The sequence below is a fragment of the Fistularia commersonii genome, chromosome 19 (genome assembly GCF_037954325.1).
Source record: "Fistularia commersonii isolate RoL2024-O1a breed Wild chromosome 19, RoL_Fcom_v1.0, whole genome shotgun sequence".
In the NCBI taxonomy this organism is placed as follows: domain Eukaryota; kingdom Metazoa; phylum Chordata; class Actinopteri; order Syngnathiformes; family Fistulariidae; genus Fistularia; species Fistularia commersonii.
Genome location: NC_141302.1, coordinates 5,816,661 through 5,841,973, shown reverse-complemented (window position 1 = coordinate 5,841,973; position 25,313 = coordinate 5,816,661). Strand labels below are relative to the sequence as shown.

General features: G+C 40.3%; 1 protein-coding gene across 2 annotated transcripts in view; it reads right to left on the bottom strand.

The window, feature by feature from the left end:
• svep1 (sushi, von Willebrand factor type A, EGF and pentraxin domain containing 1) overlaps positions 1-25,313 on the bottom strand; it is an 82,810-nt gene that overhangs the window by 22,681 nt on the left and 34,816 nt on the right. For both annotated transcript variants that reach the window (XM_086166424.1, XM_086166425.1), the window contains exons 4-22: positions 20,004-20,162; positions 18,396-18,575; positions 15,461-15,640; positions 13,088-13,282; positions 10,873-10,991; positions 10,641-10,770; positions 9,402-9,509; positions 6,495-6,626; positions 5,768-5,959; positions 4,995-5,116; positions 4,751-4,856; positions 4,473-4,649; positions 3,850-4,083; positions 3,487-3,648; positions 3,198-3,359; positions 2,325-2,486; positions 1,230-1,318; positions 653-749; positions 232-345 (exon numbers count right to left, since the gene is read on the bottom strand). In XM_086166424.1, the coding sequence (XP_086022550.1) occupies positions 232-345; positions 653-749; positions 1,230-1,318; positions 2,325-2,486; positions 3,198-3,359; positions 3,487-3,648; positions 3,850-4,083; positions 4,473-4,649; positions 4,751-4,856; positions 4,995-5,116; positions 5,768-5,959; positions 6,495-6,626; positions 9,402-9,509; positions 10,641-10,770; positions 10,873-10,991; positions 13,088-13,282; positions 15,461-15,640; positions 18,396-18,575; positions 20,004-20,162 (2,820 nt within the window). The remainder of the gene's footprint in view (positions 1-231; positions 346-652; positions 750-1,229; positions 1,319-2,324; positions 2,487-3,197; positions 3,360-3,486; positions 3,649-3,849; positions 4,084-4,472; positions 4,650-4,750; positions 4,857-4,994; positions 5,117-5,767; positions 5,960-6,494; positions 6,627-9,401; positions 9,510-10,640; positions 10,771-10,872; positions 10,992-13,087; positions 13,283-15,460; positions 15,641-18,395; positions 18,576-20,003; positions 20,163-25,313) is intronic.

Here is a 25,313-nt window from a genome sequence, read left to right as displayed (position 1 = left end):
ATACAAAACCAGATGAGGTCTTATGATTATATGGCACAGACACTACTGAGGTGGAACATTCGCAGACATAGAATGTAGCTGGTCTTTACATTTTCATTTAATAAATGGAAAAGTTATTGTTTTCCCATCTTTGAGGGAAATTCCCACAGCCGAAATCTGGAAATGATCATGCTGGTTTATCATTATTTTAAACCTTTCTCATTACTCTCCAGACTGCAAGGCGTTCCTCACCCAAAAATCCTGCCTTGCATTGGCACTGGAATTCTCCCATGCCATCCTTACACAGGCCTTCATTTTGGCAAGGAGCAGAGTCACACTCATCTATGTCAATCTCACACTTGGCACCTGAGAGAAGAAATACTCATCATAAACATGCAACAAGACAGCCATGGCTTGCAGTTATGTACGTGTGCATGAAGGGATGACAAAAACTCCAATTATATTGCACATTTAGTGTGTAAATGTGGAGCTAAAGTGGCAAAAAGGCACACTTTCAAAAGTCAAAGGATAACACACTGGAATGCAAGACAGCAGATAAGTTGATGTTGAATAAAGAGTTTGATATGCACCAAAAATATGATCCGCGAATCATCTCATCGATATTGCTAGCTGTGAATGTGTTTTGAAAAACAATGTCACTGTCCAGTTTTACCTGTGAAACCAGGCATGCAGGTGCAGACATATCCTGCCCCAACCTCCTCGCATGTTCCCTTGTTTTGACAGGGGTTTAGGAAGCACTCGTGGAAAACCTGCCGAGAGACCTCATCAGACTTTATTATACCCCAGACAGTGAAACACACTAAATACTCCAGCATACAGTGAGTTCCTCTGGGATATAAATGTAAGATTCGACATTTCAATTCCTGGAGTCTGACATGCAACAGTGTTCCTCAGTGTTTAATTTGCTCCAAATAGATCTCGGTCACTTAGCAATTTGACTTTTTTTTTTAAATGCTGTTTTGAAAAAAAGTCTTAAACGAAAAAAGGCTAGTGTTTCTCTAGTTCAAATATTGCACAGCCTGTCTTAAAGTAGATTTTGTTGCCTGAGAAACTGATGGTTTTCAGTCATACGTAGAGTTTTCCACTTATTGTGGAAACTTAAAAAAACAAAACAACAGGTTTGATGCTGTGACATGAAATGCTATGTCAATAAAATGATCAGTTTTTATTTTTATTGCGGCGCTTTACTGTAGTAAGTGGGAAAGAACGGAGAAAAGATAAATGCTAACCTGACTGCTTGCCTGGTAGTCCTCATTGACCTCCACCTCTGGAGCTGCCGTTACACTTTCCTCTTTGGGAAGAAAACTGGAACCAAAACCTGACGACAACACCCAGAAAAAATAGAGACGATGTGAGCGAAAAAAAATTCGGAAAAACGCAGCATGGAACGTCCCCCTTGCTACTGGACTGGCAGACGTTTGTGATTCTACTGAACAAAAGCCTTTATTCCGATTTAAAATCTGGCCACATCTTGAAATCATGGTTCATTCCCACACTTGAGGCATGCAGTATCATTCATTTCCATTCTGGTGCATTAAAAGTAATATTATTTCCATTTCCCTTCTGATCCCGTGCAGTAATCCATTTTCCAACTGGACTGAGTTGTCACAACATAGATCACTAACCACAAAACTGGAAAAATTCCAGAAAGCATTAAAATTCTAGAAAAGCTGTCTCACAGACAAACTGTTCCACTTATTTTCCTCTATGTTGAATTCAGCTGGCAACTTCTTAACAACTTAACACAAGTCATTATTTGTCACATTAAATATATTTTATAAACTGCTGACACAGGCTAGGGCATACACAGGTGCTACCCATTCACACTGGAAGCACAGGTTTTTGGTGTCAGACGTAGGGGGCAGAGTGCACAGAGTGTACACTCTGATCCAAACAATACGCCTTTCTACATTTTGGCCTTTTTTCTTCTTTGTTGCAATTTTGCTTTAGGTTGTTTTAAACTACTTGCCTAAATTTTGCAGCCTTTTTCGCTTCTGTATAGTGCGAGAGAGTTATGGTACTCTTCCAGCTTTGTGGAAAAAAAACTATAAGTATGAACATGGCTAGACGATCCCTCACAGAGTGAAGACCTTTTTGAAAGTCTTAAAAAGAACTGGGGAAAATCATGTAATTGTCATCATTAGTCTGATAGTACAAGTCTTATAAGTTTGTAAGCGGTGATAACATCGTCTAACTCTAATCATAATAATTCAACCGCAAACCCTTCATGAGTCATTACAACAAAACATTAGCCAATGGAGCATCACTCAGCATTTGACATAATTTGACAGGTAAAATCGGTCTCTTTATAAGGGTGCTCTTACTGGAACAATGCTGGATGGTGTTGGCCCCCGTAACCGTGGTAGTACCGTAAAAGGGGCAAGAGAGGCAATATGAGCGGCCGTGTTCAGGTTGGTAGTAATCTCTCGGGCAAGGGTAACAGGGAATAAGACCAGTGCGGGAGAAGTGACCTGCAGAGCAGGGGACTGTGGAAGAGAGGAGAGGTGTTCAGTTTCTTTTTAAATCTTATATACTAGCATATTGCACAAAAACAACACTGCCCGAAACCTGGAAACTTGTTTGCTTTGCTAAACTGCAGCCACAAACAGAAGGTCTGGTGAACCACCTGGCTAGCTATCTTGTAAACAAGAACTAGAATGTAAACATAAAAAAAGAAAAAAACCTGATTTTGTTCAAATGCATTTGGATTACAACTGAAGGTTTCAGCACGCTCTAGAGTTGAACTTCATTCATATGAAGCCTTGACAGAAATATTTTGTGTTTTCCCTGGAAAGGGTCACATGTCACTGAAAGCAAGCGTGGACTTTCTGATTAATCTGCTCAGGCACTTTGTTACTGTAAGATCTAGTAACACTACAAGGAATTTGTCAGAAAGGGGATGAAGGCGGCATTATTATTGTAAAAGATTTGAGTGACTGGAGAATATTTGTGAAGGAGGCTTAACATACATGTAAGGCTGGACCAAGTGACTTAAGAAAGAACAATTTCAGTTTGCGTTGTGCTCAAACAGGAGTACGAATTCAATGTCTTCACAGAATACTGTGCACGTCATACTGTTTATGCAGCAGAATTTTTAAGGGCATTTGCAATTGGTACTGATACATGGCACGTGGCTATGTTTTTGCAAAGCATTAAAGCTTATTTAAAGACAAAATGTGCAGATTGATATGTATTACCTCCACACTCCATTTCATCTACTGCTCCTCTGGTGACAGTGGAAGTCTCATCGGGGCAAACCAAACACTCCCTGGCGCCGAAACCAGGCTGAAAGTGGCCAAGAGGGCAGGACTCACATATCTCCAATCCGTTGAGGGAGTGGCTGCCTGGCTTACACTGCCCTGCACACATATACAAGTCACTGTATCATCAGGGAGGGAACAGTTCTGATCAATTCTAGACAATTTCAAGTAACTGGTGTGTCATTTAGTTTTCGTTGAGTTACTTTTCAAGAGGTATGCTTTGTACCTTTGCACTCAGAGATGCTGCGAGAATGGAGGTAGGCTGTGGAGGTTTCCTCAGGGCAGGACTTGCACTCCAGCTGACCTTCTTGGTCCTGGTAGGACCCAAGCCAGCAGCTCTCACACTCATTATATTCAAGAGAGAAGTATGTTCCTACCGGACATTGGACTGCAACAGTGCACGCAATTGGTCATGTAATGGGGAAATTAAAAAAAAAAGAAACAGCAGGTTTGTCTTCTAAAACTCATCTAGAGTAAAAGTGAACGTATATTTCACATTATGTAATGATTTAGTTTCAAACTTACATTGTTAGGAGCCAATAGTTAACAGCTGATAGGCTTTTTAAAATTATCCGGAAACAATACTCACCACACATACGGCCTTTGAGCACTGAGCCTGGTCTACAGAACAGAGAGGCCTTTTTGCTCTCCAGTGATTTGGGATCGGCAACAATCATCTCTGAGGACACGTGAAAACTGGACAGCGGCTGCCTGGCCAATGTTCGCTTGAGCCGATTAGTTAGCTGCTCCAGCGTCCTGAGAAGCCTCCGTTGATTGAGCACCTCGACTGAGTCGTTCCTCGACAGCGGTAAAGGAACGCTTGCTGGGAGAATGGACAAAGTTTAAAGTACACACAAAGACAAAAGAAATAAAAAATAAAAAACAATGGTTGTACATAAGAACAATACCATACATGGTGTATAATATCGTGGTAGAAACAGCCCTGACATTTTTATCATTAAAAGTAAAAAAAAAAAAAAAAACATGCATGACTTGACTTGTATGACTCCTCCATTAAATGAGTTGTCAACATATATGAATACACAGTATTCAAATGTATTCATTATTTAGATGTGTGCACTTCTAAAGATGTTATCATATATCCTTGCTTCAGTATTATGACAACTTTTCAGGTAATATTAACACTTAAAACATGGCCATATTAAGGTCCTATGAAACTCATAAACACTTACAAAATCAATCATATTCTACCTGTTATGTTGAAAAAGATCTGTATCTTCTGGTCTCTGGTTGGGCCTGTAATTTTTCTGTGCCTCTTGGTGCGGCGCTGGGTTCGCAGGCTGCTGTCTTGCTGTCTGGTACCTGTTGCAAAGCCTGATTCAAAGTAAGCATAATCCTGGGTACCTTGAGGACCCCAGCCCCCTGGTACTGGTGAATATTTGGGAAGGAAAAAGAAGAACAATTGTTTAAAATAGAGATGTGTCACTCATAATCAAGGTAGGAAATGTGTTTGTGCATGAGAATCTCACCGATAGAAAATCCATTCTCGTAGTCATAGTTGTATTCCAAGCAATGGCCCAGTGACATCACCTCCAGCTTGCAAGTGACATCATCACTGTTACAAATGTTAGGCAGCTGTGCAGAACAAAATAGCAACATGTATTTGAAAGGTTATGTATGATGAATGGAAAAACCTTGTATCCCTATGATTACTATAATAGGACAGAGATAGAAAGTGTGTATGTGTGTGAGTGTAAGATTATGGCTCCTCACCATGCTCCCCAGTTTGGTGTTGAACTCCCCGGTAAATGACTTGACCAGGTCCACATCCTCACATCTTGAGGCTTTAAACAGCATCTCAAATGGCTTGTACCCATTGTTTGCTACACGGTTCACTGTTCAAGACAAAAGCAGTCACTTTATCAACTGGCTTTAACGTCTACGCTCTCTCTACACGGGCCGAAAAACCAAACAAAAGTAAACCAAAACATGACTACTTGATTCAACGGAGAATCTCAAAAATGAACATATTTACAGCTTCTTAAAACAATCATTATGAAATACAGTGTTGAGGTTGATGTATGTTTTGCCTTTGTAAGGTTTAAAACCATGAGCAGATGTCCAGTGATGGCAACAACAACTGGACTGAATTAAGATTTTTCCCATTTATATTGGAACTATTTAAGAATCAGTTGCATATAAGTTGCAATCAAAGCAAACAAATCAGACATTATGTGGCCAATTTGTTTTCAACCTTTTTTTCCCACATGAATACCCGGCATTTAATAGAAAATTATTTTAGTGAAACAATTACTGCACATTAAGGTTGAATATAATAAAAGGCCATTATGCTTAGACTGTCATGAACTCATAAAGCATGTTCTGTGACTGAGGGAGTCCTTTTGTTAATTTTTTAAGTTTTATTGTCACATAGTTACAATTTTTGTTGTTTAAAACTGTATCTAAAATATTGTATGTGCATCCACATGTTTTATGTGATTTTAGCTGGACAAATAAGGACAAAACTGTCATACACTTGCACTCACCTGAGCAGTCAGGCCTGTCTGGGGAGTAGGGCGGCTCCCACACACCGTTGTAGGGACAGAGGTAGCTGTGCACTGCATCCTGAGTGAAACTGTAGCCCTCTTTACAGTGAAGAGTACAGTTAACCCCCTCCTCTTCCTCCAAGCAAATAAACTCGCCGTTTGCTGGGACATATGGCTGATCACACGTTGTTCCTGGTCAAACAAATTATACATATATATATAATAGTTATGATACGTATCATCATAGCATGCGATCATTTGCGAACACCGAGTAATCCAAACGGAAAATCCAATGTTCTGTGAGGACCAGAAAAAAAGCTAAAAAAATACTTTATAACGGTTTAATTTTTAACCCACTGAGTGGAAATTCTGGAGAATAACGTTGCAGTCCTTGGACTATGCAATGGAATAAGCTATCCTCTGGAAAACATAGATACTAAGGTATGTACACAATAATGTCAATTGCCGAGTACGTGACATGAAGATCGCTCTACTCTGTGTAGCAAAATCTGTGAATCTACAGGTTTATTTTATGAACAGATCTTAGAACCAGTGTCAATATTGTCCTATTTTTTTGGCTCATAAGACAAAAATACAACCCTGAAATAAGTCTATGGAAGTTCTATGGTAGCCATGATCAGATTTTTACAAGGATTAATCCTGAAATAAATGTGGTAAACAGAAGATGAAATATTGTATTTCTTCTTTTATATTTCCAGTTCTGCACCTTGTACAGTGATGGTTAGGTTACAGGTGCGGTTGTTTCCTGCCGCATCAGAAGCAGTGTACTGGACCAGAGTCTCTCCCACTGGGAACAGAGAGCCTGGGCTGTGGGAGCTGGTCACAGTGAGGCGACCACCTACAAGAAACACAAATTGTGCGAATGACGATAAATTACAAACACTATATCTAAGAACACCTTGAACCGAAAATGAATATGGTCTTATTTGACATATAGAGGTGACATCACAAGCAAGCTAACTTACTCCCAATATATCCACAAAAATTGGAAAGCATCCCATTTTTTGTAATTGATAACGCCAGATATACATAATAAATTACATAATAGAATGATGGAGCAAGATGAGGGTTAAAACTTCATCTGGGTCGTTGTGTCTGTCATTATCTGGTTTTATTACAAAAAAACACAAAGAAAATCTTGCCCACTTAACTTCTCCGAGCGAGGACAGACCATATTATTGCCATACAACCTTTGAAAACATGTTGATAAAAAATGTTTTAATGGACTAAACTTATTTGACTATCTCGTTGTGCTGTACTGGGCTCTACAAAAACATGCAGGCGGTTAATTGGAAGAAAAAATTGGGAAAAATTGCCCCGAATCAGTCAGTGAAGGGTTGTCTGTTTGAATATCTGGCCCTGCAATTGACCGGCAGCCAGTCCAGAGTGTACGTCGCCTCTCGACCCATGAGCGATCGCCAGAAGGTGATCCTGCAGGGGGCGATATAAGTCTGGCTTCAATTTCCAGGACTTAATGACTTAATCTACCATCCTAGTTAAATTAAACAATTATAGTATATGTTGGGCCCGGCCTGCACTGTGTTGCACCATAAATCCTGAATATTGAGAGAATACAACATGTGTTTTTGTGTGGCTTGCCTACAGACTGAAACGCGACACTATGGACAAACACAATTGAAATAATCTGCATGAAGCGTTAAACAAAAAACAAAAAATTTAAAAAAAAGGGTTCCTGTACAATCTCTTAACCCACTTACAACACAGGTTACAGTAGGAACGTCGCTTCGACAGGGGTGACACACGTCTGGCCTGCGAGAGTCTGGAGTCTCCCCTAATATATAGCATGTGTGTGTGTTTGTACACGTGTTTATGTGCGTCTACCACGTTGTGACTATATTTAGCCCTGGCATCAGGGTGTGGGCCTGGAAAAACAAAACACTGACGTTGAAGCAGCACTGGTCTGACGTCGTGTGGCCTCGAAGCAGCCACAGCAGCCTGTTATTACAAAGTATGACTGTGTGTTTAAGAGGGGGGTGCACCTCTGCACACAGGTGGGGAGTAGAACGCTCATGGGTGAGAATGAAGTTTGAGGCCTGTTTTTGTGTGTGCATCCTTGGCCGTCGGGCTATGTCCTACGTGTAAATAATTATCCCAGCAAGGTTATGGGGTTATTCGTGTGTGTGTGTTTATATGCAGTGAGAACCAGTGAATTACATAGGCCTGGCTGTGGTCTGGAACTCCAGAGAAGTCTGGTTTGTTGTCTGTCACCACCATGGCTGGTTGGATACAGCTAAAGAAGGAAAGCCAACATTACGATATCTAGTCAATCTGACAAAGTCGCAGCGATACGCGCCCTTGTAGCAGGATCGGTCTGTGTTAGCACAGCCAGCATAGCAGGTTGGCGTCTTGAGGTAACAAGATAGGTTGCAAGTGATTTCATTACAACTGCTCAGTTCAAGGTGCATTGACTGGAATGGACTGTATGAAGACAACTTCCTTTTTAAGGGACAGAGCAACTAAAATATTGACGGTGGACTGGATGTTGGATGGTAACATGGTACACTATCATTCCCCTGACTGTTCAGTCACATCAACCCAAAAGATGGCGTAGTAAGTCTGCGGTCACAACTAAGCTTCATCAAGACAATATAATCAAGAAACATATTCAATTGAATGTGTTTTTGTTGGGGTTAATAGTGCAATAGAAGTACTTCTATGAGAAAACATGACAATAAATGCAAATCAAAAAGTTCAATTTGTGAATAGAGGTACATGTCGAGCACAGTAGAATTCAAAGATCTTGTGATGTGAATAGTGCAGTAATCTGAGACCATTTACTTGTTATATTAGTTATAAGGGACAAAGATTGGAAACAAAACGCTTCTTCATGAGTCAACATTTCTGTTTTATGATAGCTTTAATGTCGCCTCCCATTCAAGGATAATTAAATATTGTCCTGTTAATGTAAATAGACTGGTTGCGTAATTTTTTAAGGTATTTTGTCCCTGCGCGCCTGCTGGTCAACCTCCTTTGCTAAGAGGATGATTAATTCCCAGATTCATTTCATTGATGTACTTGGGATCAGGAAAAATACTGTTTGACCAGTACCTCAAAAGCATTTACCACAAATTTGATTCAAATATTGCGTCAAATGAATGCTCACACAATAATTCAAATGCCTCTGTGAAAAATGGACGGAATGAGAGTGAATTCCCACAAAAGAACATATTTAATTGAAAAAACACCTGCATCTCTTGACTGTTTCCATCTGGTATAACATTAATGACATTAACAGTAGCTGTTGCAAGAAATTCTCTATTCCCCCTCTCTCATACAGACACCCAAATGAGACATTTATGCACAAAATTACAATCCATCCTTTGTCTAGCGTCTCTCATCCAATAACGCATGAGCGTGTGCACACACACACACACACACACACACACACACACACACACACACACACACACACACACACACACGGACAGACTCGCAGAGAACCCGATCCTGATCCCTTTTTTCCAGTCACCCAATGGAAAAGATCTTGTTTAACCATCATCAGGCGAGGGGGAGAACGGAGCAGAGTAGAACAGAGGAGCAAAAAAATTAACCATCGACGGAGCAGCCATTTGAGCATGGTGACCAGACATACCTGAGTTGTCGGAAAACTGCGGCTCCTCCCAAACAACTGCCGCCTCCGTGTCTGTGGCCTGCACCGTGGGCGGCGACCTGCACCTGTCAATCACCGGGGGCTCCGTATCTAGAGAGGGATATAAGGCTGTTCACTGAATCTGTCTTGGCCAGATGGGAAACACAAAATAAAAGCAACACATTTGCGAACATTATTCATATCCATAGCAGAAAAATAAACTGCAAACTGGAAAAATAATTCCCAAGACCAGAATAGATCATGGGAATAGTGTAGACACGGTTTGGAGAGTGGTACGCCGTGATCTGACTTTTCAGCGCCGAGTGTCAGGGGGCACCAGTTAAACACATGTCTCTGATCAAAAAAACACACATCCCCATAACAACATATGGAAATGTTCATGGCTTGAGGTTTTTCACCCTGACTGCTGTGATTATTGAGCGGTTGACATGGGACACCCTGGTTTTTCACTCTCCGGCGTGACCCTGTTCTGCACCTGCGCAGACGCATTGGCTGCCCAACTGTTGTCTGTCAACCCCATTATTGACCGAGTACGGTGATTAGAGCGTGGCTTTACAGGGTGTCTGAATAATCACTCAGTAAGCAACAGGTATGCCACCGACTGGCCACGGTTAGAGATCTCCTGAAGTTGTCTCTCAACAGAGATGAAAGGAGAAAATAAGCGTCAGTTCGATGAAGATATACTGAGTTTCTGGAAACGTTCACTCTGGTACAACACAAATGCGTGTTTTCTGCCGTGTTGTGAAAAGAAACGAAAATAACGGAGCAACTGTATTTCAAAAAGCATGGAAAATATAAATATTGAATGTGTATTATAAGCAAATTAAAATGACAAGACCCATTTCTATCTTATCTATATTTACTAAGTAAAATCATTACTTTTAGAAGAATTTAGACAATTTTGATCTTAACTGGTAGCTTATACTTCTTCTGTGATGTTCATTCTACAATTTGGGAACACCCTACAGTTCTCACAGGCCTACAGAAGGTTCACTGGAATCAAAGTTGCCAATATAAAGGTTTAATGGGTACATTTTATCCTTATGCTACCTCGGTTTGCGATGGCTTTAATTGCTGAAAGTATTTCAACAGTCGGATGAAAAATATATATACATGTAAGAAAAAAAAAAACAGAGTGGCCCATAAAGTCCTTTATTGCTAACAACCTCCTGTCTCACTTAAATGAATCTGGGGAGCAAACTCCTACGACAGGAAGCTCACCAATGATGGTGACAGTAAAGGAGCAGTTGGCCTGATTCCCGGAACGGTCTGTTGCAATGTAGGTGATGGTCTCCTTTCCAATGGGAAACAGCTGTGGTGGGGTGTACACTGGTTTCACTTGCACCGCCACCTGACAGAACGGTAGACAGATAAAGGGTGAAATGGGGAAAAAAAGACGCCCACACCAAAAATAGCTTTTAGTTGCATTCCAACGCCATATTTTGTGTGTCACCTCGTCTTTAGAGTTGTCTTTGGCAGTAGGGATGTTCCAGCTGACGTTTGCAGTGCCACGCCGCTCATCTGTCTCTGCGACAATCGTTCCCGGGCACTCTATCCATGGCGGTTGGGAATCTGAAGAGACAAGAGCACAAACAATACATATATGATTTCCAGATTCAACCTGAATACAACTACTTAAATGATAACAAATTCAAGATGCTGATGATTCTGTCCTGTCCGGTAACTCCAAACACACATTGACCTCTATCTGGGGATTGTAATTATCATAGGAGTAAGAGTTATTATGTCATCTGACCTTTGACCTCTGTATGCTACGCATTTTCTTGGGCATTATAGAAAAAAAAAAATGAACACCACTGTTACTTTTCTGACCAGGTCAAACCCGACTGAAACATATATGTAGATGCCTTATGCACTGTAAAAACAATTACTAACAGCATCTTGGACAAATATCTCTTTCAGATTAAGCATTGGCTAAAAAATCGTTGTCCACAAGAGCATAATGAAAAAATGTTGAATTTAAGTGGTAAAAGTAAAAAGTAGAAGCTACAGTGTCTCTCCGCTACGATCTCCTTTATGGACTGGAGCCACATAGGTCCAAGAAACACTGTCAAGTTGTTGTTTTACAGGAAAAAAACCCTTTGAAAATTAGGTTTAAGGGATGTCTCTGTTATGTTTTACATTACATATAGTTGCATTTTATAATGTTATTATTTACTGCACATGAGGTTATTGTAAATCTCTAAGTTAAATCCCCAGTGGTACCTGGCATTAGTTGAATTACTGTCTCATACAAAGGTGTCGTAAAGCTTGAATGCACTTATTCACAGGAAATATTTCTATTAACAGGCCTGATATTACAAAAAAATCATGTATTTTAGCAGAGGGAATGGTCAAGTATGTTTGTTAGGACCCAAAATCAGTTGAAAAAGTCATGATGGGGAACACTGACTCCCAAACAAAAAAACAAACAAAAGACATCCCAAGATACCACACTGTAAATTCTTTCACACATAATTAGCAAATAGCTATTGTTATTATTCAGAGCCACGATTTTCCTTTGTCTCACTCCAAACACAGTGTGTTGGAATAATATGAATCCAAAATAATGTGTTCATTGCGGTTCATGCCTACGGAAAATAAGTCAAAGATCAAAGATTTTAATCTCCCGTTGATCAAGAGTTTTCATCCCTGTTCAACCTTGAGAAAGATCTGATCCCATCTGGAATTGATGACCCATCTATGAATGCATTCATCTCTGATTAACATAAACACACTTCCCTTCAATTGGTTCCATTCTTGAAATGTTCTTTTGGGACTCATCCACATGAGGGGCATAAGGGGCAAAGGGATCCTATGAGCTTACAAAGCTTTCTTTTTATACCCCATCTTCATTTTCTCATCTGGAACTCCTCTCCTAATCAAAACATGAGTTATGCTGCCTTTTTTTAGCTCCCACTTTTCCTTCCCTCTCAAATCTTTTCACCTCTATTGCACCTCTTCCTCTCTTTAATGACGGCAGTCCCATCCTTTTCCGTGACAAAATAAGGGGACTGAAGATACTCGAGGAAAGGCAAGGAGATCTGCTTTGCATCACCTGTTTCGCCTGCAAAGCATCTGAAGGTCTAACTGACCCTATGTAATGATCTCCAGGAGATAGGATAAAGCCTGGAAATGGTACAAGTTAGTCAGTCGAATCCTGCTTCAAAATGTGTTAAACGCAATTTTTGAAATTCTCAAAGCAGAGAAAATTCAGAAGAGGACACATTCCTCAAGCTAGTCTGGTGTTTAATGTGTCTCCTTGTCTTTATGTGTTTACATCTTTCTATCTATCTTTGACATTAAGACTTTAAAGTTCACATAATGGATGAATCAAAACTCTTTGGCCCTATGTGTGGCATTGTGTGCATGTTGATATGAAATATGTTGTGTGAATGATGCTGGTTAATTCTGGTGAGGATAAGTCAATCTAGATGTGTCCTATCATTTTCAGTCTTTTTGCTGTGCAAAATGTCCACACTACTTGTTGGAAAAGTATAATCTGTATAATGCCATAGTAACCACACTGATCGACAAGCAAGTTCTGACATGACCAGCTTGGGTTTCACTGGCCACCTATGTCATGACTGGAAAATATCTTTATAAGACACACAGAAGTGAAAAGAGTCCTTCTAACTTCATGGAAATGTCCACATACAGCGCATTACCTGCACAGAAAGCTTTATAGACATTGGCCGTCCAGTTCCCGGAGCCTAGACAGACCGCCTTTCTATGTCCCTGGAGACTGTAGCCTTGACGACAGGTGAGCAGGCAAGCAGAGCCAGGTGACGCTGCCCTTTTTCCACAGGCAGGGGGTGACAGTGAGATGTTCTTCAGGCTCGTGATGGGGGGGCAACGCACCTCTGGGGAGAGATCAGGATATTGACCTACGTTTTTGATCATCAAATCAGTTGCTATATTGTGTAAAAAAAAAAGTACACAGAGACCAAAAGTCTGACGGTCTGCAAAAATCACATTTTTTTTGGTATTATTTGGTGTTTTATTGATATTTAAAATTAGATTTCCATCGCATGCACAATCAGCATTGTGCTGAGTGAAGTTGCTTAGTATTATCTGGAAAAGGTACCAGAAAATGTCTTTGGATAAGAACGCAGTGAAACAAAAAGAGGAAAAAGGAAAAAAAGATAGAGGTTTGGACGCTGGAGAGCATTATTTCCTGTGCTTCAAACCAAATTGGATACTTTGAGCATGCTTCACTACAAATGTTGACAATAAGGTTATTTTCAGAAGCTATATCAAAAACTGACAGAAAAACAACACACGCATTCGGAAATGAACCAACGAAAGCACTGACCACAGGGCACATAAAGAGCACTGGAGGTTTTTCCCTATTTTATTGCCTTCAGTGGCTTTTACTTGTTGATGGATGGATCATTCTAATTCTCTTCCTCTGTAACTCCTATTTCATTGGCTTAAGCTGTAAAAGCTATAAAAGGAAAATTCTCTGAAAGGGAGACTCTACATGGGAGATTCCAATCAGATGAAAAAACATCTCTGCATCCTCTCAGGGCAGCTGAGGCAATACCATTTCACCACAGTGCAAACAAACACTCAAACAAACCACTCAGCGACGGCAGGCCACAGAGCCAGCTTAGCTGTGTTAAAAAGTGACAATAGTCCCTATATAGAGGACAAGCCTATTGTACATTAAATAGATATTAGGGGAAATATGTGCTTGTTATCAATAAAGAGAATATTCAGGATGAAGGTGTGTTGTAAATAGAAGCTGGTTAGTTGGATGAAGGCGAGCCTAGCTGGAAGACTGAGGCCAGGGGTCTGTGGCGTAACACTCTTGCGTTGCCCCTGTTTTCGTGTGTTTGTGTCTGACCCGGATTCTTTCAGTGGCAGACAAAAGTGTGTGCGACTGAACTATCAATTTTGAAGTGTGTTTGTAATTTGCTGAGCATGGAATTGGTACGTGTGTATATTTGGTGTCTGAATCTTTTGCTATGAGAAAGCAGATGTATATTCCTGTGGATGACGTATTGTGGCTCTGCACAAATCTACACCATATGTTTAACTGCTGTATATGTTAATGTATGTTTTTGCACACCTTTTTACACATAAATACAGCGTCTTTGCTAAATGTCTGGGTTTGCTGACGTTCTTTTTCTGCAGAGTTTTTCTCCTCAAACGACAAATTTATTGTTGATCTCAAAGCTGTGATGTAAAGGATCAATTCAAATAAGTTGATGTTAAAACATTTTTAAATGTGAAAAAAAATCCTGAATGTTTAAAATTTATCTTGTACGATGCAATTAATAGTATTCCCCCAGAACACTAATGTCTGCATATGTCATCTGTACGAGCACTGCTAAGGTTGTAAAGCATTATAAAAGCAATTTTACGTGATAAAACTACCAGATCTTTGCGTGGCCATCCAATTGTGAAATGCATAATTTGCATTCAGAATTTGGGTTGCACCTGAGTGTTCATCTGAATCATAAAGTGGACCTGTTGAGGACATAGGTCTTCTGGGGTTCAAGCGACACTTCTCAAGACCTTCTGTGAGAGCAGAAATGATAACCAAGCTGTCACCTCTGATGGACAATTTGCCCAGCCCTTACGAGACACCATGGCTCTGCACAGCAGCAGCTTGTTCCTCCCTGCTGCTGTTAGAAAAACTTCTCTAATTAAGTGTGACTCACATTATATTGTGTTTTTTTTTTTTTGTCCTACTGGATTTGATTTTTATTCCCTTGCTATTTATTTTCATTTTTTTTTTCTTTACAGACTTCTTCTTATTCTGTTTTTATATAATCCAGTTATTTTTATAATGTATCCTATTGCCTCTTGCAAATTTCCCCACAATGGGGCCAACAAAAGTCAATCTAATCTAATCTAGGTCCAGACAGAATTATTAAGTTCAGTGCATACATAAAAACAGGGACAGTGTGTTTCAGGTTCAAATGTAACAAGCCCACACAAAAAGTGACAGAAAAGATTGCAAACTAGATTTTCCCGGAGGGAGAGTTTTTTTGGGGGGGTGAAAAGAGCAGTCTGGGTTAATGAAGGCTTACCAACACACCGAGGTTGGGGTCCACTCCACTGAGAGTTGGCCTGGCAGGTGATTCTGGAGTCTCCCTCTAATCTGAAGCCTCTGTCACAGCCCACCTGACACTGCATCCTGTATGAAGCGCCTCCATCACTGCACTTCAGAAAGCCATGCTGGGGCCTGACTAGCGGCAGGCAAGAGCGTGCTGTGGAATGGAAGAAATAACCTCGGCATTGGCAAACCGCAAACAATACAACGACATGGGGGGGATGTTCAATAGCCACCTGCTGTGGTGTGTCAGAGGGAAAATTAAGACATTATAGAAAATGTGTAGATCTGATGAGGCAAGTAACTTTTTATGATTTCATCTTCTTGGGGACCGAGAGAATCTAGAACAATTGTGCAACTAATGATTTTTACTTTTTAATCAGAATCTAACCGACATTCTGGTTGCATTTGTTTGAAACTTAATACTGATGCAGTATTTGCTTTGAGAATGCTAATATGATAATAAAGAAGTACAGAGAAGGCCAGAGGGAACTGCATTGTGCTTTTGTAGACCTAGAAAAAGCATGACAGGGTGTCAAGAGAGGAACTCTGGTATTGTATAAGGAAGTCTGAAGTGGCAGAGAAATATGTTAGACTGGAGCAGGACATGTATGCCAGCTGTGAGACAATGGTGCGGTGTGCTGTAGGGGTAACAGAGAAGTTCAAGGTGGAGGTGGAACTTCATCAGGGATCAGCTCTGAGCCCCTTTTTGTTTGCAGTGGCGATGGACAGGCTGACAGATGAGGTTACACAAAGATCTCCATTCACCATGATGTTCGCAGGTGATACTGTGATCTGTAGTCGGAGCAGGAAACAGGTTGAGAAAAATCTAGAGAGGTGGAGGTAAGGGTGGAGAAAAGTGTCAAGGGTACCATGCGATAGAAGATCATCAGCCAGAATGTAAGTGATGCTGTAAGACCAAGGAGAAGATTTATGGATGTAGAGAGAGGATATGAAGGGAGTTGGTGTGAGAGAGGAGGATACAGAGAATAGAGTTAGATGGAGAAGGTTGATTTGCTGTGGCGACCTCTGAAGGGAAAAGCCAAAAGGAGAAGAAGATTTGATTCTGATTATGAAAAAATGAGTCAGCAAATGTCATGTCTGAGGCAGCACAATTAAATAAAAGTACTGTATGGAAATCGTAAGAGATGACAGCTGTAAATCAACTTTAGGAATGCACAACACTATATCATCTTTATTCTACAGTACAATTTACCACAAAGGACGTAAGTCCCCAGGAAATAAAAAAAAAAAAAAAATGTCATGTGTATCTGCTCTGAGTTATGCTGAGGTCTAGACAAGGGTGTATAGTGTTATATTTCTCATCACCACTTAGAGACAGTTAGGCGCTTCAGAGGAGACCCTTGCCCCGTGGGCTTAACAGGCTGGGAGGTCCTTTATTATGTGGCAAAGAGTTGACTAAGTGGATCCTATGCAAACATACGTATGGAGACACACTTGGAAAATATATATGCGAAACCACACACTATAAATCCTCAAAACTCCTCTGACAGTTCAGTGCCATGGTATTCCAATGAGTCACGCTGTTGCCATTTTTCCTGTTAAAAAATGCAATTTCTTCATTAAACTCGAACATCCTTCTTTTGTGATTGTTTGAACTCCCTCACACTCATCTGCACAATCTTCCATCTTTTCTCCATTTGACTCTTAACATCTGTTGGGTGGAAGAGCAGTAGTCTGCCAGTAAGATGTTGATGCCTTTTTCAGTCTAAACACATATGACCTCAAAAAGGAATCCTCTTGTTTTGAATCACAGAGATTCCCTGCACTTGCTTCGGCCTGCAGAAATGCTGTTTAACAGACAGATTTGGTGCTGTTACCTCTAAAAGGCTGTCCACAAATGAACAAAGTGAAATATATGTTTGCAGATCATTACTCCTGGCACTCATTTAACATTATTTTAAATTAAATGTAACCTCTTTATATGCATTATCAAAGTAGTCTTCTTCTTCTTCTCTCGACTTTTCCCTTCAGGGGTCGCCACAGCGAGTCAACCCTCTCCATCCAACCCTATTCTCTATATCCTCCTCTCTCACACCAACTACCTTCATATCCTCTCTCACTACGTCCATAAATCTTCTCCTTGGTCTTACAGCATTGCTTACATTCTGGCTGAGGATCTTCTATCGCATGGTACCCCTGACGCTTTTCTCCACCCTTACCTCCGCCTCTAGATTTTTCTCAACCTGTTTCCTGCTCCGACTACAGATCACAGTGTCATCTGCAAACATCATGGTGCATGGAGATTGTTGTATAACCTCATCTGTCAGCCTGTCCATTGCCACTGCAAACAAAAAGGGGCTCAGAGCTGATACCTGATGAAGTTCCATCTCCACCTTGAACTTCTCTGTTACCCCTACAGCACACCGCACCACCGTCTCACAGCTGGCATACGTGTCCTGCGCCAGTCTAACATATTTCTCTGCCACTCCAGACTTCCTCATACAATATTAGAGTTCCTCTCTTGGCACCCTGTCATGTTTTTCTAGGTCTACAAAAACACAATGCAGCTCCCTCTGGCCTTCTCTGTACTTCTCTATTAGCATTCTCAAAGCAAATACTACATCTGTAGTACTCTTTCTAGGCATGAAGCCATACTGCTGGATGATCAATACAGTATACAATTAAATCATATGATATAGTTTTTCATTAACACATTAACTTGACATATTTTCTTGAAAATTAGTTAAGTTTTACATATAAGGGATGTTTTATGGACAGTAAATAATTATCACCTCCAGAATAGTTTTCATGTTTGCGATTGAGAAAAAAGGAAGTCTGTCTTACTTCCTTTAATGATTGAAAGGTGCAACAATTTGCAGAGATAAATCCGTCCGTCATTATTTCCAGTTTACTATTATTTCCTCTGCGAATATATTCTGTGTCCTCACCTTTACAGCTGGCAGGTGTCCCTGACCAGGCCCCATTAGCCTGACACAATCTGATGCTCGTTCCCTGGAGGTCGAACCCCGACTGGCATTTCACACCACAGGCTGCGTCATAATGGTTGTTACATACGTTTTGGATGAAGAAGCCATTTTCGGGAGGGGTCAGCGCCGGGCAGTATACCACTAGAGATGGGGAGAACAGAATTTCTGCTGATGGTTGGGAAATGAATATTTTCAACAAAGACAGCAGTAGTGCAAAACCTTGGGTCAGAAAACATCAATGTTTCCTGAAGAGAAGGGAGGCGGAAAAAAAAATCCGGCATGTGAAGCCGATGATTAGTAAACATCGTTGTTTTTATCATTGTGGAAATCTTTGGCTCAGTTTTCAAGAAACGCAAGCCTCACTGAAGTTTCTGGTATTTGATTTGTGAAATAATATGCTCTAATCCCATAAAGTTGTGAAATCATGTGTTTTTGTTCCAGTCAATTCATTAATCACCTCATCCAACAGCATTCCTCGATTTCACTGTTCTTTGACTCAACGTTAGTAGAGCTATTCTAGTGTTAAACCTGTACATGCACATGATTTTTAACATCATCGCAGCCCAAGTTAGCCTGAAATTCAGACATTTTCCATTTTTCATTTTCCAAAAGGACAAATGTTCAGTTCAGCTTTTGTCTTGAAAAACGGGGACAGAGTGGTATGAAGAATTAGAGTCAGTGTTTGAGTCACCTCCTCCAACAGACATTCATCTGATCATCATTTTATTGCAAAATGTTACGGAGTAACAAATGGAATGTGAGTTACACTTGAATTTACCTAATAAGGCAGCAGATAAATTCCAGCACAGAAGGTGGTGTTTTTTGCGAGATACATTCAAGGTGCATCGTAGGTTCTAGACTGATTTCTGAAGACACAAGGGGCATCGCTTTATAGACATGGAAACTTTCCTTTTCGGTCAGATCTGTCTCCGAAAGATAGCAAGAAGCTAATAAATGGCAGGAAAATCATTTGACTCTGATTTATTTCCTTATGTCTACAGTTTTGTTTTTTTTTTCTTACAAAATCTCCTACACTTTGCATGCCTTGCCAGATCTGAGGATCTAAAGCACACCTGTCTGCAGGGATCAGTTAGTTGAAATATGCAGAGTACACCTGGTAGTTAGGTCGGTTCAAAGTCAGATCATATCCATCCCCACCAGGAATATAGGGCTGTAGTTTGTAGGACCAAATTAAGATCACTATGTGCAGGTTTTGGGTTTAGTTGTTGTATAGTCTGCATCTGAGTGCAATTACGGTTTATACCTGAACACCGCTGGGGGAAAAAATGCAAGAGACTCAAATGCACATGTGCAATAACAGTCTCTTTTTCTTATTATCGTAACATGATTTATCAACCAAACTTTGCAAAACTGTATGTTGAATTGGTGCTGTATTTCAACGCATAATGATGATTACTGAAAGTGTTATTTCTGTGCCCTCAAAAGCTGCATTTAAACTTCGCTTTCACAGTCAAAGACTGCTTCGTTAAATCAGTGGATTATGAAACAAATGAATGACAGATTTGTGACCAATGTTGACGGTGAAATGGACAACCCAGTTGGTCTTACCCTGGCAGGTCATGCCTATTTGCTGGTAGCCTGGCTTGCAAACACAGTCGCTGAGGGAGGTGCTCCCTGGCTGGGAGGTGTGCTGTAGGTCAGGGCAGGATAGGCAAGTGCTCAGACCGCCTGGTGTTCCCTCTGGCTTGTAGGTGCCGGGTGGACAAGCTGTGTTGAGGAAAGCACAGGCCCTGTTTTCAAATGCCTCTTACTGAACTGATTCGGGGAGAAAACGGATGATTTCATCATCACTCAAAGCCAGAGGAAAACGCGGAGAGCAAAGGAGAACGTCGGTGACGGGGAAAAAAGACGAGGAAGGACAGTTGTACGAGAAGACATTTAAGTGAATGTAGCTGAAATGAAAAGCTGCTGATTTCTGATCATGATTACAAGGCAACTAACACAGGTTCGTGACTGAAACAAAAACAGCTGTGCAGATTTACAGCAAGACTTTGATCACATTCATGTCTGGACATGCCCTGGTGGAAAATGTGGAAAAAAGTGACAAAATGATCTCATCGGCTAGGTAAAAGAAAAAAAAAAAAAAAAGACAGTTAAGCATCTTAATTATTCCAAGCAGGGAAAAGTATTTAACAGTGCTGAAAATGATAGAAAATGGTCTTTACCCAAAAAGAAGAAATCAAACATAGTTTATGAAGATCTACAAATCAAGTTTAGATCAAGTTTCGCTCATTTGACTTACACTGAAAACAAAACCTTTTGTGCACCTGCACACACCCATACACACATAATACAGTATATTTCCAATTCACCTAAGTCAAGTCAGAGGACAGCCGTCAGGATGGAGGAGCAGGTCGTGCCTGGGTCATCCAACATTCTTTCATTTATCATCCATCATTAGTTTTCCAGAGGAGTAAAAATGAACCCTTACAAGTGTTTGAAAGGTCACTGTCACAGGTGTTTCTTCATGGACTTCAATATTACCTGATTAAACGCACAACCAGCGCTGGAATTTGCAATTTGATTTCAATTAGTCGGTCAATTTGTTAAAGTACAGTGATCAGATTGACTGAAACGATCTATAAAACAAATTTATAAATATACTTTAGTATTTCAAAGATATTATGTGGATTGCTCCACAATGAAAATGCTGTGCATTGACTCAATGAATACTGGCACACTTAGCACGGAAAACCCCTCTTCTCCTCTTACATTTCCATTTTTTCTTTTCTTTCTAGCTTTTTTTTGTCGCTTTGCATTTGAACAGCTTAAAAGTTAGTATTTTTAAATGACCCAATTATAGCCACGCAGAACAAATTTGCATAAACTTTCACTCGATAGTCTTTGGTCAATGCAAAAAAAACCAAAAAAAACAATGACTTGGTCTTAAACAATTGACAGTCATCACAATTAACAGTTGACGAATCGGGGTTTGTCGAGGATGAATTTTTGACAACTTTTTTGATCGGAGTATTCGTTGCAGTGTAGTTTAAATAAGAAAATATAAAGTGTAACAATCCCCACTCACACAAACACTTTTTACTGCACTCTGAGTGAAGCAATAATATGCTAGACGTATGCTAAGTCAAAGGTTAGGTGCAAATTTACTTTGCTGAGTAAACGCCAGCCTGGATTACACCTCCCTCTCTCTGCCTATGTCCTTCTTGGCAGAAACTCAGCGACGGACAGACAGGGAGGTGTTGGGAAAACTCCGGCTGCTGGTACTGAAGCACATCAAACAAGCGGAGAAAAACGCACGGTACAGTAAACCTGTACCACCGCGGTCGGCTTGTGTGTCAGTCTGACTACAGTTCTCGCTTGATAACAAAAGCAGGCGATAAAACATACGACCTGACAGCTAAGAGCGCCTCCTCTGTTCAAGCCTTAGGAATCTGTTTTACAGCTCCATTTAAGGTTTAAAGGAGGCCTTTAGTTAAGTTTAATGTGAATAATCCTTCAACCGGAGCACAACGGTTGGAAAACTTTATCGAAGATATATAACATTTCAAATCTTGGCAGGTTTCATGCGCTGGCAGGTTAAAATGTACCTAGACAGATGGATGAACCGACACCCACACGCCGAGTTAAAAAAGAGCAGGCCTGGCTTCTGGCTACAGCGAACAAGCGCAAGAGGAACCAGGTTGGGATTAACGATGAAAGTGCAAGCATAATTTAAGTTAAATGGAAAAACTGGAAGGTAAACATGGAGAACGCCGTACGACGTTCCTCTAATACCCATAACTTGTCCGTTACTCCGGCCAGAAAGACAGACCCCGAGCTGAAACTAATTGTATTTGGACCTTGTTCTGGTTGGAATTACCCAGCAGTGGTCTCAATCTGTGTCTGTCTCGTTACTGTCTACGGCTGAGGACCCGCTTTGCTGGTCTGCGCCGTTCATTTAGAGAGGGAGCGGAGCGTCAGCACGCCAACAGCCCATAAAACAGAACGAGTCCACTGTGGCTGCATGGACCGGCTGCAAACAGATGGAGGGATAGCAGTTGGTTAAAGAGTACTACTGTAAGCATGAGAACCTGAGAACAGTCAAAACAATATGAGTACATTTAATAACTAAGTATAAATCTAAATGAAATATGATAACACTGCTGGCTTACATACTTTTGCAAGGTCCAGAGACTTTTCTGAATTGAAGAGAAATATTTTTTTTTAATAAAGGAAGTGGTAACTAGGCCAAATAACCTTTGAGCGGAGACAAGCGGATAAGATAAACAAGTATTTACTTTAGCCATCCTGATTTATTTTAAACTTTTAAAGTAATGGCTGACTTTGATGCACGCAACCTCTAACCTGCTGTATTCTACGCCTGCTATAAAACCCCAAGTCTGGCAAAAATCCATTCCCATTTGAGGAAAATGTGATGAAAGCGAAACTGAAGTTTTGGGAACTAACACGGCATTTCAAAAATAAAATCTTGAAAAAAAAAAAAAAAAAAGGGGGACTGCTTTTCATTCATTTATCATAAAGCTTTGGACTTCAAGCGATGAAAGAGAGAGATGCCAGAAAGTCTTTTTTTCTTTTTTTTTATAACAGGATGCTGACTTCAGCTGGTGATCGGACATGTACCAGGCTTACTATAAAGGCTCACAGTTTGTGGTAGAGCTATACTGCTATCTTAGGATGAAACAGGAAGTAGAAAAAAAATAACAGCAACAGTTCATCTGTTGAAGTAATTTTCCCTAAAAATGAAGCAAGTAATCCAAACTGGCTGACACGTGTAACCGGGAACCAAAGCAACAATCACACGAGAATCTGGTATCTGGGGGGGGGGGGGGGGGGCACGCTGCGTTCGATTAGCCAGGTCTAAAAACAGACTCGGACTAAAACGATGAAAGGATATCCAGAGGGAACGCAAGAACATCTGCCTTCTCAGCCACAATGAAAAACACCGCGAGGAGCGGTTTTCATTTTATATTCCGCTTATCCCAACGAAAAACCACAAATACACAGGCAAGCAAACACACACAGTGCTTCCTAAATCTTACAGAGACAGAAATGATTTTATTTAAAGTGAACAAGAAAGAACTTAAAAAACCTGATATCCTCATTACAAATGAAAAGTTTCTCCTAAAAATATCTAAAATGCCCACATAAGACATTACCAAACCTCAAAACTCTTTTCTCTGATCTGAAACATTTATACATCTGGTCATATTTGTCTTCACTTGTATGTCTGATGATCTCTGACTTGGAGACAAATAGTTTCTATCGAGGTTCATAAAAAGTTGCAGTGCAACACATCAGGCTGTGTTTCTGGCTTCACCGGGGGAATATTTCAACACAAACTGCCCTTTTCTCGGGGAAATTCATCATAAAAGATTTCTATAAATTGGATCTAATTGTTGAATTGAAAAGGTGAGACAGCAGAAGTGGATAAGCTGCAAATGACAAAGATAAAGAAAACTATTCAAGAGCAAAATAAAAAGTTGCGGTATGTAGTCACAATGAGTAATTCCAAGTAATTTGTAATGTGGTAACACTACAAGAGCTGTATAAAGATTCTTAAAGGTCACATTTAAAATATTTACCAAACTGGAAATGATGTCATCGTTAAATGTTTTAGTTGAACTAGTTGAAAGCAAAGTTTAGTGTTTTTATTCTCTGTCGAGCCCTCATTTGTTCAACGTTATGGTTTTATTTCCGGCCTATGATAAGAAGTCACGCTTTCTTGCTATTTCGAGGAAATCTAGGGATAACTTGTTTGCTGTCTTTCCCCGAAATATCACACAAACTTAAGATTAATGAAACAAAACTGCAGTCATTAAGACACTGTGAGAAAAAGAAATAATGGCAATAATGAGAACAAGTTGGAGAGCAGATAGTTAGGATATAGAATATTCTTTTACGACCGGTCTGACTGATATGTGGCTTTTCATCGAAATGAAAAAACACGAGGCAAAAGTACTTCATAAAAGTCTACGGACGTCAAATTCAAAGGGTTTTCACAGTAAAAACTATTTAATATACAAAGAGGCTTTCTACTCCAAGCCGAGATTTGCCGCTATATGCATTTGAAATTAATAAATAAGCAAGTGAAATGGTATAGTCTGGTTCAGGTAACTCATGCATGAGTTTGGCAGAACAATGGAGAAATTGGTGCTCGGTTTTATTTCAGGTTAATTTACTCTGAATATATACATTTACTCCGAGCCGATCTTCTATATACATTTCATGCTGGATTCACCCAGACCACCAGTGGAGCCTTAAACAGAAGGTCTTACAGATGGGAAGCATTTAAAGAATACATGAAGTGTTTGCAGTCACGATTTGACACCATAATCCTATTAGCGAAAGCGCACCTACTGTATTTCACCCAGCTCAGGACCTTGAGTCACAGCCTTCATTGTTGACTCAATGAAAAGCCACCAAAGCGGCAGACTGCTGAATATCAGAATCTGTCAACCATTCAAGTTGTTCCGTATGGCAGATTTTCCCAAGCTTCAGGACTCGTGACCTTCTAAAGGAATGAATCTTGGAGGCCCTGTTGTGCCACAAAATAGCAAATACTACTACCACAAAATTCCTTGTACTTAAAAGTGAGAATACAAACGAGAGAAAAACAGTCGGAGTATAAAAGCACTTGAACATTGTTTCATTGCTCTAGAGTCCAAGTTGGATGCTGAAGTGTTTCCAGCTCGAATAAAACTAATATTTAACCTATTTACGCAGAGTTATGACTCCTCAAGTAAATGCTTAGAGAATCCATAAGGGGAAATCCCCACAGTCTGAGTGAGTACAGCTGTCACCCAGATTGGTCTTCGCTCAACTTGATAACACACACCTTACCCGGAAAGAAATAAAGATCATATCCTAAGAGAATTGTTCGGTGTCCGTTTCCACAGG